The sequence below is a fragment of the Mauremys mutica genome, unplaced genomic scaffold, assembly GCF_020497125.1.
Source record: "Mauremys mutica isolate MM-2020 ecotype Southern unplaced genomic scaffold, ASM2049712v1 000170F_np12_subseq_2783730:2963042_obj, whole genome shotgun sequence".
In the NCBI taxonomy this organism is placed as follows: Eukaryota; Metazoa; Chordata; order Testudines; family Geoemydidae; genus Mauremys; species Mauremys mutica.
Genome location: NW_025422869.1, coordinates 87,569 through 100,260, shown reverse-complemented (window position 1 = coordinate 100,260; position 12,692 = coordinate 87,569). Strand labels below are relative to the sequence as shown.

The following is a 12,692-nucleotide window of genomic DNA, read 5'->3' as shown; positions in this document are numbered from 1 at the left end:
ATGAGTATCACCAGCTGAGTGTCCCCCGCCTCAACCCCCAGGGCTGGAGCCTGAGATCCAGAAGCTAATCGCCAAACACAAGCAGGAGATCAAGAAGCTGAAGACGCTGCACGAGGCAGAGCTGCTTCAGTCGGACGAACGGGCAGCCCAGCGCTACATCCGCCAGACGGAGGAGCTGAGGGAGCTCCTGGAGCGGGAGAAGGAGGAGCAGGGCCAGCGGGAGAGGGAGCTGGCCAGGCAGCGGTACGTAGGGACCCACAGGAAGGGCTGGAGTTTCACACTGGATCCTTCCCATCTGCTTCTGCCCTGTGCGGGAGTCGGGAGGGTGTCGGGGGAGATAATCACCCCTAGGCTGGATGGGCAGCTGCAGCTTTGCCTCAAGCCTTCATGTGTCCCACCCACTTGGATAAACTAGCACCCATCGGCCAGACTGTTCCAGCACCCCAGCCGGAGATGAGCTGCCAATATCCTCTGTTCGCCTGCGGCCTGCTGGTGGATTTCAGCTGCAGAAGTTCCTTCCCCACATTCAGAGGAGAGGCGAGGGCAGCTCGCAGGGAAACGAATGCTTCCCGCAAAGCTAGAGCGGCGTAACAGGGCTGGGGCATTGCAGGGGGCGGAGAGGCAAGCGGCCCTGCAGATCTGAGTCCCACTAAGAAACTCCTAACCCCGGAGGGCCAGCATTGTGAGGGCAGGCGAGTCCCCTGAGCGGTCCTTCCCCCACGGCAGGTACGAGAAGCACCTGGAGCAGGAGGAGCAGGCACTCCAGCAGCAGCGCCGCCGGCTCTACAGCGAGGTCACTGAGGAGAAGGAGCGGCTCAATCAGCAGGCAGCCAGGTGCAGAGACTAGGCATCGGGCTCTGCCTCACGCCACCCACCTCGTCTGGGCTGTCTGAGGCGAATGCCCGTGCTGGGCGTTACCAGTCTCCTGGTGGAACTGGGGGTCTCAGGCTCTTCCCTGAGCAAGGAACTGGCTAAAACCATGTTGTTAGTCCAGCAGGAGAGCAGACCTTTCGGCCAAATCCTGTCTCCGCCGGCCCCCATGTCTCTCAGGGGCTGCCGTTCCCACTGGCTTTGGCAGACCCTGCAGCCTGTGCCCTGGGGCGCGGTCGCAAGCACACTGGAGGAAAGGGCTGGGAAAGCAGCTCTGATCCCGCCGGGTGGGGCTTGGAGAAGAGGTCAGCTGTGAGGTTCTTCTCACTGCGCTCCCCGGTGAGCGGAGACGGCCAGTTCCTGCTCCCCGGGTTGTGGAAGCAGAATGGCTCTGTTTCCTGTCTGGAATGGCCCAGTCTGGCTGCAGTGAGGGAGCTCATGGAGGGACGAGCATTGCTGGGCCTAGGGATAGCAGGGCTGGCTTTTTACTGGGGAGGCCGTGCTGCGAGTGCTGGAAGGGGCCAGGGTGGGCCACTGACACCTGGCGAGAGTCCTGCTGAGTCCAGTAGGGCTGCCAGCTCGCTGGCCATGGGTTGGTGAGGGGCATTGTGACAGTGATCTGACAGCGCTGACCCTGTGTCCGACAGGCAGAGAGCGGAGCTGGAGGAGCTGAGGCGGCAGCTGGAGGAGAACGGCTCCATAGTCACCAAGGCGCTGAAGGAGGAGTACGAAAAGGGGAAGGAAGAGCAGGAGAGGCGGCACCAGGTCTGCCCCAGACCCCAGCCCATGCGCGTGGTCTCCTCCTGGCTCTAGCCCTGGGCGATAGAATAGCCCCGTGGGTGCCCTGAGGCTGGCCTGGTGAGCAGATTGGAATGAGCTGCACCCCACACTCCTGTCAGCCATGGGGTGCAGATTGGACACCCACATTCCTGCACTGGGTGCAGCTTGCCGTGCTGGTCCAAGCCCCCTCTCAGCAGTGTGCTGGGTGAAGCAGACTCCCCCCTGGAGCAGGGGCTGGGCCTCGCCTGCGGAATGCATGGGGCATTCTGGCTGGCCAGCGGTGCGTGGCACTCCCTTGAGCAGGTTTCTCACCTACTGTTCCCTCCTGCAGGCGGAGGTGAAGGTGCTGAAGGACAGGCTGGAGATTGAGAAGCAGGCGTGGGAGGCCAACTACATGAAGAAGGAGGTAACGGCACACGTGGCGGCGAATGTGGCTGTTGTATGAATTTAGATGGAATATTCAGGCCCAAAGAGTCGGTGTTAACATGACCCAGTCACTGTCCAGCATTAAACAGTGCCAGTCTGGGGGCTGGTACCCGAGACCTGAGCCCGTTTAGCACCATGGCAAACACACCGTTCAACGGCCTTCTCGCCTGGTAGTAACGGGACAGAAACCCAGTGAGAGCCTTTGGAATATAACGGGTTGAGTAAAGCTTTCACGCTGACAGCAGCCCTTGTTCCCTTTCCCTGTAGCTGGAGAGAGGTTTTACAAAGCCCCCCCTTGTCTGACCGTCTCTTGGATGGTGTTAAGACGGTGATAACCGTCTTTGGGGAAAGGGATGGCTTTAGTCGAGGGGGGCTGGAGCTGGCGCTGCTGTTAAAGTCCCATCCCGCTTCCTAGAGGACAAAACAAGACAAAGACCCACAAAAGGGGAGAGAGAAGAACAGCGATGAGAGAAAATGCAGCTTCAGTCTCTGCTGTTAACTCTCACTTGCATCCTCGCTGCTGGGAAACCCCAGGCCCAGCCCACGATCTGATCAGCCACCCTGAGACCTGGCAAACGTGTACCAGCGACAGGCTGTTTAGGACCTTGCATTTCGCTGCCTTTCTGGTCACAGGCTCGCAGCACTGTTGCAAAATACACTGTGGTGGCTGGCTAAGCCAGACACTCCTCAGACAGAAGGAAAAAGCAGGGAGATAGCCAAGAGAAAAATAAAGTGGGGAAGAAGACACCAGGTGCGGGGAGGAGTGTGACAGTCTCACATCCCAGGTGGTGGTCAGGACTCAGCTGGAGCCAGTGGAGGTGGTGATGTCACCTGGGCGCCCCCCTCTCTATCCTGGTCTGCTCAGGATTAGGAAGGAAAAAGTCCAGGGTCCCAGGAGCTGGTAACTCTAATGGCAAAGCTAATGCCTTCCCCTGCTTTCGTTCAGCCCGTGCTGCGGTAGCCCCCAACCCCAAGTCACTTCTGGGGACCTCAAAAAGAAGTGGTGGGTGGGGAAGCCCAGCCTCTCATTCTGTTGGCCTGATTTCCAGCGCACCAAGGTGGTTCATAATTTCTGGTGTCACATTGTTCTTGTTTATCAGGCATGATTTTAACGCAGCCCTTGAGATGTAGCAGGAAGCCTTTTGGTTTGGACTGATTGTCTGTCTCTTCCTGTTGCACCTTTCCCCATCAGCGTTTGTTGGCCTGGTTGTTGTGGCACCGTATGAACTTTCAGTCACTTCCCACAGTTGAACTCACAGTTAGGGTAAATGCGGAGGCCCAGTTATCACAACAGCTGCTCACTGAAGCTGCCCCCTCTTCCCTCCCCCAGTCCGCATTGTAATTGGATCTCCTGCCACCTGACCCCATGTCTGACTCTGTCCCCAGGAGGCCTGGCTGCTCTCCCGGGAGCGGGAGCTGAAGGAGGAGGTGAGGAAAGAGAGGGACAAAGAGATTGAGCTGGTCATCCAGCGCCTGGAGGCCGACATGTCGTCTACCAAGGAAGAATGTGAGAGGGTGGCAGAAAACAGGTAAGAAGGGGCCAGGTGGCCATAGGGACGTACTGAGCCTGTGTGAGTGAGCCCTGCTCTGTAGCTGGGCCCACCTCTCCCTGCCAAGAATACGCTACCCGGAGTGTGGGAGGATGCCCCAGGCTCCATACCTCAGTGGAGGAGAGCAGTGGTTCATAGACTCTAAGGTCAGAAGGGACCATTATGATCATCTAGTCTGACCTCCTGCACAACGCGGGCCACAGAATCTTACCCATCCACTTCTATAACAAACCCCTAACCTATGTCTGAGTTATTGAAGTCCTCAAATTGTGGTTTGAAGACCTCACGCTGCAGAGAATCCTTCAGCAAGTGACTGATGCCCCACGCTGCAGAGGAAGGCGAAAAACCTCCAAGGCCTCTGCCAATCAGTGAGTTGGGGGGCTCTGGAGCACCCTGGCCCAGGAATTAAGGCGCACAGTAGTTTGCACCGTCACTCGCAACCTTGCATACCTAGTTAGGCACACAGTTGTGTGTGCACTTTGAACACTGTTAATTTTGGAGCGAAGAGGTAGCATGCATGAAGGTTTGCACCATTGAGTGCTGAATGGCGAAGCAGATGCTTCCCCACAGAAAAGCTCTGGTGGCACCCATCCATGCCCATGGCTGGGAACAGGGGCGGCTCCAGGCCCCAGCACGCCAAGCGCATGCTTGGGGCGGCATGCTGCGGGGGGCGCTCTGCCGGTCGCTGGGAGGGTGGCAGGCGGCTCTGGTGGACCTCCCGCAGGCGTGCCTGCGGATGCTCCACCGAAGCCGTGGGACCAGCGGACCCTCCGCAGGCACGTCTGTGGGAGATCCACCGGAGCCGCAGGACCGGCGACCAGCAGAGCGCCCCCCCCCCCCCCCCCCGCGGCGTGCCACCGTGCTTGGGGCGGCGAAATGGCTAGAGCCGCCCCTGGCTGGGAAGGGGTTAAATAAACCAGGAGGGATTGCAAATGATATTCCATAGCCGTTGGGCAGGCCTCCTTTATACAGGCCCAGTGTCTGGTTCCCACAATGCCATGCAGGTGGCTGAGGAGGCCACCTATGGGAGTGAAAGCTGTCTTAGTTTGATGTCCTTCACCGAGCTTCCCTCCCCTGTAACCTGACTCCTGTTAGGGCCTTATTTACCCAGCATCCTTGCCTGCCCCACACCCTCAAACCATGGGACGTGCTACTTAGTTCAAAGGTGGGAAATTGAAAAATGACGACAGGAAGGGTTTTCCACCCAACGTGTGGTTAGCCTGTGGAACCCACTGCCACAGGCAGTTAAGGCCAATAATTTAACAAGATTCAAAAAGGGATGGAACATTTCTGTGGACAACAAGAACATCCAGAGTTACCAGAATTACATCTTTGGGGCAGGGATATGAAACCATCTGCTTAAGGCTGAGACCCAATGTGGAGTAAGATTATCCTGGATCTACTGCTGTGGGGCTCTTACACCTCTCATCCGGTGCTGGCTGGGGGTGGGAAACGGGGCTAGATGGGCCTCGGCTCTGATCCAGGCCGGCTGTTCCTGTGTTTTCCCCCAGGATAAAGAAGGTCCGAGACAAGTACGAAGCGGAGCTGCAGGAGCTGGAGGGGTCTGAGCGGAAGCTGCAGGAGCGCTGCAACGAGCTGAAGGGGCGGCTGGCTGAGCGGGAAGGCGAGAACATGCACCTGCAGGGCCTCGTAAAGCACAAGGAGCAGGAGGTGGAAGACATCAGGAAGGTGGGTGAGGGGCAGGCTGTGCACTGGGACTAGGCAGGAGCTCTGCTGCCCAGGTGTGTGGGATGCGCTCCAGTGAGCGCCCCCTCGTATAGCACTGAGCTCCCCCTGGATGCTCCGTGCCCCTCAGAGCACCTCACTTCTCCTGTCCCCTGCAGGTGAAGGACCAGCTGGCCAAGGAGAGGAGCAGTCTGTCGGAGGTGATTCGCCAGGAGTTTGCGGACAGGCTGGTGGGGACGGAGGAGGAGAACAAGCGGCTGAAGGCAGAGATGTCGGAGATGAGAGCCCGCCAGCGCTTGGAGCTGGACAGGATAGCGCGGGACAAGGATGAAGAGCTGGAGGAGGTTCATAAGAGGTGAGGGCTGAGCTCATGCTCCGTGGGGCTTGGGGGCAGCTCGAGCCCCACGGCCTGTGTCACGTATGCAAAACAGACCCATGGCACACGGGGTCCCAGCACGGCATTTTCTAACACGTCTGCCTGCATGGAGCCGTGGGTCACTGTAGCTACCTGCCTGTGGTTTCTGCTGATGATCCCTCTGGGCCCAGTGGCAGCCCTATGGCACCAGACATATGGGCCTCTCCTTGGAGAGCCCCAGGAGCTGCTCCTTCGCTGGCCCAGCGGCTCTAGCTGGTCTGGTGCTGTAGATATTCCTGCCAGGAGAGGACAGAGGAGTGCAGACGTGTGCGCACACATGCGCCGTTCAGTGTGATTATCCAGGAGCGCTGGGAGCAACTGGGTTATACCCGGCCTACAATCGGCTCCAATCAGGTGCTGCCATGGATATAGCCAGGCCGCCCCTGCAGCAGACCTGGCTCTGTAGACCTAGTGTGCCAAAGATGGCAAACAGCAGCACTGAGAATCTGGCCGAGCAGATCGGGAGGTGATCCCGCTATCAGGGAAGATGGGGAATTCTAGCACAGAGCCCTCAGCTGGAGGCGGGGGGGGGGGGGAGACTGCACCATCAGGCCAGGTGGGAGGGGGACGGGCTGTTTCCTGGCAGGCAAAGCTGGGGCGAGGGGTTCTTGACCGGCAGCGTCGGGTGGAGCACTACAGTGACATGAACTCCTGGGGCTGGCTGCGGGCATTGTCCTTCGTGCTGTGTGGTTTTAAGTGCGCTCAGGACTCGGCAGGTTCCTGGGGAGGAATGGGCCCTGGGTGCGGTGTGCTGGTGTCTGCACACAGGCTGTGTGACCGCTCCAGCCCCTCTGCGTGTCCCCTCGTCCCCACCGCCTGGGCCCGTCTCTGCCCCTCGTGTTCTTGACGAGGGAGGATGGTCTTGTGGTAAGGCACAAGGCTGAGTCAGGAGATCTGGGAGCAGCTCCCTGCTCTGACACTGACATGTTTTATGGCTTGGGGTGAGACGCTTCCTCTCTCAGCCTGCCGGCTTCCCCACCGTGCATCCAGCAGGGTGAGCATCAGTGACCTCCCTGCAGGGCCGAGGCTGCTGCAGAGACCAGCACGCTGTGCGTGAGGTGACGAGTCCAGCTCTCTGCTACATGCAGTCGCTGGGAAGTTGGCGCTAGGAAGACTGGTGCCAAGGGCATTGCTGGAGCCGAAAGGGCTGTGCTAGGCTGCTGGCAAAGCGGCAGAGGAGTGCGGCTAGCACCTGCGAGAGGCTGGAAAGGAAAGGCAGTGTTTAGGGTTCAAGTCAGCTCAGTGCATTTTGGGTAAGTTACCTCCTCCTCCTCGGCACTGGTAGCTTGATCCAGTCCCCAAACTGTTCCATGTCATAACAGGGAAGAGTGCGAGAGGGTGGCAGAAACAGGGAGCAAGGGTTGTATTAACCTCCGATGCACGACACCCCCTCGTCAGCGCAGCAGGCTCGATGAGTGTGCTCGTGAGTCCCCGGAGAGGAGAGGGACGGTTGTCACCTCGCCAGCGCCTGTCGCTGGCCGCTGCTGTGCTGAATCCCAGCCATGTGTCAGGTGTTTAGCACGGCCGTCGGGTGTCTCCCTTGTCTCCGTGCAGAGTGAAGATGGCCATCGTGAAGAAAGAGGAGACGGTGAATGTTCTTCGGAAACAGTACGAAGTAAGTGTCCCTGCGGGCAGGAGCCTTGATGCTGGGGTAGTGTCTCTGGCACCGGTTCTGTCCCTCCTTGTGCCCCTCTGCCACGTGTCTAACCTCGGCTCCCTCTCCTGTCTTGTTGTGTGCTCCAGGCAGCTGTGAAGCGGGCAGATCACCTGGAGGCCCTGCTGGAGCAACAGCGGAAACAGTTGCTGGCTGCTAACTAGCAGCCCAGCCGCCAGGGCGCCGTCGCCCTCCCACAGTACGGCAGGAACAAGGGCTCCCATGTCGCAGGAAGTGGCCCGTTGTGGGTCTGTGCTCCGTGTGCGCAGGGCTGGAAGTGGAGTCTCCCCCTCCTGTGCTGTTCTCCTTTTACAACTTCCGTTACTTGTGCCTCGGCCTGACCCCTTGCTGGAGAGGACTCCCAGTGCTCAGGCTTTTGTGTGGTATTTTAACAGTAAACTGCGTGCGTGTTTCTAAAGTCCATCTGATCTGTGGTTGCTGGGGGGACGGGCAGGTGCTGTGCAGTTGCTGAAAGAGCAAACGTTTGACCCCTTTACTGAGCAGCATCTGGGTATGCACCAGGGCAAGTCCTCCCACCCTTCATCAGCGTGGGCCCATGCCCTGGGCCTCCCCCGAACACCTGCTGGTCCCTGGGTTTTTCTCTCGGTCAGATGCAAGGGATTAGTGTGATCCAGACACTCTGGCTGCCCGCGGTGAATGAGGACTCGTCCCCGCTTTGCAGCAAAGGGCTGGAGGGATGGAGCAGAGCGGTTAGTGGGGAATGCACCTTCACTGCTTTCTACCAGCAGAGCTGAGCCAGCCCTCAGCCCCCTCTGCTCTCCTTACGCCCACACACCAAGCCGGACCGCGGCTTCCATTCCCCAATCACTACGCTTCTGGGTGTGGCCGACATCGGTAGACCACTGTACTGAGCCCATGGCAGTGGGGGTGAGTGAGCTATCGCTGTCCCATGGGTGATCAGCAGAAGCCCTGGGTTACGTGTCTCTGGTCAGGGCTGTGCTCTCCAGCCTGGCAATCCTGCTGGCTGGTACACAACACGCACCCCGCCCTGCCTTCAGTGCCAGGTTAACGCTCGCATTTTAACTGCATCAGAGTCAGGAAATCCCGGCTAAGGTTCCCACCGCAGCAGGCTGCTCCTCCTTGGCGACTCACTCACCCAGGCCTGGTGCTAGTGATCAGCCAGCACAGCCCGTACAGTCACGCTCCGTGCCATGCGCAGAAGGCTGCTTCAAGCACGGCCTTCTCCATAACTGGGGTAGACACGGCGTCGGCTGCGCTCCTGCCAGCGGTGAGGCAGCACAGAAGAAGCTATCTGGTGCCAAGGGAGCGGAATTCAGTCCCCAGGCTTTAGTCCACCACCTGCCACTAGCACTGACACCCTTTAATAACGGGGGCCCTGTTGCATAAATACGCTACCAAGGGAATCAACAGCTGGGTGCCTCTGCTTCAGCATTTCAGGCCAGAAGGCTGAGACAGCACCTTCCGGGGTCTCTTCACCCGTCTCCATTCATTCCAGCACCTCTCCCCCAGGCTCCTGCCTGCAGCAGAGGGATTGGCCACCATTACAGCTAATGGTGCCAGGATCTGCCAAGACAGCGGGCTGGGCTCTGAGCAATGTTTGCTGGGCCCTTACAGCATTGCTGCTTCCTGTGCAGATGGATTCTCATTGTTCCACTAGCCCCTCAGAGTTATGAGCACTCGGGAGTGGAGGCTGTTTGTCACTCGGAACGAAACATTGTGGTGGTTCTTTCAGAAGTTTACAACTGAACGTTGACTTAATACAGCTTTGTAACTTTACTATGCAGAAGAAAGATGCTGCATGTAACCATCCTAACTTAAACGAAACTAGCACAGGGAGTTACTTTACCTTCTCAAATCTTTTTGTAAACTTTCCCTTTTCTTAGTAGTTTACATATAACACAGGACAGCCCTGTATTTGATTGATTGATTTTTGGTCTCTGCTGCTGCTTGATTGCGTACTTCCAGTTCCAAAGGAGGTGTGTGGCTGACTCGTCAGTTCGTAACCCTGGTGCTCATAATTCTGAGGTTCTGCTGTCCCTGCCCCTCTCGGAAGCGAGACTCCCTGGGGTGCAGCTCAGACTTCGCCATGGCCGGGATCCTGCTGAGAGAGACCTGTTGTGGGGACTGTTACATTGGCGCCTGCCTGCAGGCATGTGGTGACTGGCACTGGCTCTGGGGCCTCCCAGGACTAGGATGGGGTTTTCACCCCCTTTTCTTACCTCTTCTTTGTGCTCTGCTGCCAAAGGGAGTCCTGCCCACGGCCGACTTGCGAACTGTGGGCACCTACCCCTGAGCTGGTTACCACCATCCAAGCGCTGCCGGTGCTGGGAGCAGGGCGTGATCTGGGGAAGGAGCAGGGAACTGGTTAACAGCAGACCTCGGTCCACTCGCTGTCGCTTCTCCTCTCTGTATCTCAGTTTCTCCATCTGTAGGGTACGGATGAGCCCAGCTTGTAAAGCTCATTGAGACCCTGAGGTGACAGGTGCAGCCCATGTGCTCCCTGTCGCTCCTGCCCCGAGAGGATGACATGACATTTCCTGGGGCTTTCGCCATCCAGCCAGGGATTTGCATGGTCTCACTCTGTCTGCAGATCCCTGTCTGAGGGGCGAGGGGCGCGCTCCAGGAAATGTCATACTTCAGCCTGGGGTCTGTTTCCTTTCTGGTTAGGAGCTCACCTTGGTTCTCAGGCTGCATGGCCGGCAGGTGCATCCTGTGTTTCCTGCCTAGGGAAACGGCATTGTGCCTAGGCTGAGCTGATGTTTTTCCTTCATCCAGGCCAGCTACTGGGAGGCGCTGCTGCTGGGTTAATTCACTGGTGACCTTGGGCTGCTGGTGTTTGGAAAGCTGGGTTGCTTCTCTGGTGTCCGTTCCAGGAAGGTGCTGAGATAATGGGGGAAGGAAGGCAGGGAGGAGCTCCCTGAAGTAACTTCCCTGCCTTTACTTCTCCTAGCTTGGTGGGGACTCAGTGGATCTGCCATGGCAGGGAAGTTGAGGCCAATCCTGCATGGTGCTGAATGCCCTCGGAAGGCAGTGGGAATGGAGGGTGCTGAGCATTCCCAAGAGGGGACAGGGTAGCTCCCAAGTTGACAACAGGGGCCTCTACTACCCCTGAAATGGATCTTTACTGGCTCCCAGTGGAGCAGATCACTGTCATACCAGTGAAAAAGGTCCCCAGTAATTATCTTCAGTACACAGCAGTTTATTGGGAAGGAATTACACAAGCGGTAAAGGGTTATATTAAGCACATAACTCCTATGTTAGAGACATTTAAGAGCTCGACATTAAGAGCTCTACATTCCTCTTAACGAGTGTCTCTTTCACAAACGTACACAAACAAGCCCTGCGCTGGCCTCGCAGTTCCTGCTTGGCAACCAGAGAAGGTGGTTACCAATTTTTATAGACGGCTTCTTCTCTGCTGGTCTGTTCTTCTCAGCCCTCTGGTCTGTCTCGGATTCCCTCGAGGCAAGGCCTTGAGACCCCTCTGGTCACAGTCCTCCTCGAGCCCACGGAGCAGAGGTTTGGCTACTCTGTCTGGCAGCATTGCTGCTTCAAGCGTCAGTTAAGGAATCCCAACCACAGTAATTTACTTTTCTTGATTCTTATACTCTTTTTCCTCAAAGGAGTCACATGTCTTGAAAGCGTGCCCAGGGGCATGTGGTTACTAATTTGATCTGATTAGTATTTTAGAAGGGGCTGGGTGGTGGTGGTGGTGGTATCGAATGAAGATCACCCCCCTGTTTACTCACTCATGAGTCACTCTGGCTCTCCTTGCTGTAAGGTCACTACAACTAGATTGACCTGTGCTCCATGCTGGAACTTTATACATGTGATATTTACTTTTGCATGGGCCTATATTTTGCTGACCAATAGGTTCAGTATCAATCATACATGCAGACTTTGCCAGTCCTTTATCAAATCTGCTTCTGCTTAAAGGGACCCGCTCCCAGGATCCTCTGCAGCCCTTCAGCCATGTTTAAGTCATGTCAAGTTATGCTCAGACCATTCCTTCAGCATGGCCACACCAATGTGGTGCCATCCCAACAGTCCCGCATTCGATATTCAGTTACCAAAGATAATTGTAATATCGCATCAATCATACCTGCAATTTGTACGCTAACTATTAGATCATGTGTCTCCTTTTCTGGTTTCAATAAAACTTAAAGCGTTATCTTACGATGGTTAGTAGCATAAGCCAACAACTCATCCTTGTGCATTTTCCACAAAGCTTGTATTTCCTTATATTGCTTACACATCTGATATCCACAACAGACACATACAAGGAATAATATGGCAGTTCCAGAAATCCAGAATACCATTGCCCATTCAACTCCATTCCATGTTGTGACTTGACATACATCATCATACCAAGCACACATTTGAGAGCTTTTTTCTACAGCTTTTTCAACAATGTGATACTTTCGAGCAAGCATTCCTCTTACAGATATTATTCGTTTAGTTGACCATTCAATTTGGTCCAGTGTGTCTTGATTAGTTTGTATCTCCATATCCCAATCTGTATCATTCCACTCCCCCTCCCTCAAATTTGGTGATGTTAATCTAGGGTGAGTCATAAAGGTTTAAGTCATCTGAGGATGCCATTGATATTGTTCCTACTGGAAATTAGTTATATCTCCATGAGTGCACCACATCCCTTGGTCCATAAACCAGGTTTGGTTGGTTGGTACATGACCCTTTTCGTTTTGATGCCAACACATATCTTGGTTTATTTCATATAGTCTCCACCAACCATTTTTCCACTGTAAATTCATGGTGAGATTACCTCTTTTCCATTCCAAATTCCAATTTCCTTCACAGCCATTCAGGTGTCTGTTTTCTAGGTGGGAGTAGGAATACAGGAGTCCTCCTAGCTTGACCTGTCATTAACTCAAAAGGTGAGTGCTTACTTCCAGCTTGTCCCAAGGCTCTCATGGTCATCAGGATTGCGGGTAAAGCAGTTTCCCAATCTCAGCCTTGTGTTTGAATTTGCTTGGTCAAGGCTGTTCTTATTTCTCTAGTCTTCCTTTCCACTTTTCCTGCACTCTGGGGGTGGTGGACTAGCTGCCATTTCTGATTGATTCCATCATTAATAATAATGCTTTTACCACTGTCCCAAGATAGTACCCAAGTATTCAACTTCTTGTCCCAGCTGTGCCTTGTCCCATGGTAATTTAAAGCCTGTTTTCTCCACTATTCCCAGGACCAGTTTAGTTCGATGTTTATACTCCTCCTGGGAAACGGCTGGTATCCGTATGTCATCCACGTCAGAAGTAACCCCCGGCTTATCCAAATCAGGGAGTTGATCCTACATCCTTGTCGCATGTGCTATAGC

The 12,692-nt window shown here is 55.7% G+C and overlaps 1 protein-coding gene across 7 annotated transcripts in view; it reads left to right on the top strand.

Moving 5' to 3' along the window:
- LOC123356995 (centrosomal protein of 131 kDa-like) overlaps positions 1-7,802 on the top strand; it is a 28,577-nt gene extending 20,775 nt beyond the window's left edge. For 6 of the 7 annotated variants that reach the window (XM_045000257.1, XM_045000252.1, XM_045000253.1 and 3 more), the window contains 5 exons: positions 42-243; positions 727-834; positions 1,518-1,635; positions 1,982-2,056; positions 3,463-3,647. In XM_045000257.1, the coding sequence (XP_044856192.1) occupies positions 42-243; positions 727-834; positions 1,518-1,635; positions 1,982-2,056; positions 3,463-3,609 (650 nt within the window). In that variant the 3' untranslated portion in view covers positions 3,610-3,647. Of the gene's footprint in view, positions 1-41; positions 244-726; positions 835-1,517; positions 1,636-1,981; positions 2,057-3,462; positions 3,648-5,137; positions 5,316-5,470; positions 5,668-7,281; positions 7,343-7,470 lie in introns of those variants that run through there. The other variant, XM_045000258.1, reaches the window with a different exon arrangement.
- The last annotated feature ends 4,890 nt before the right edge of the window (positions 7,803-12,692 follow it).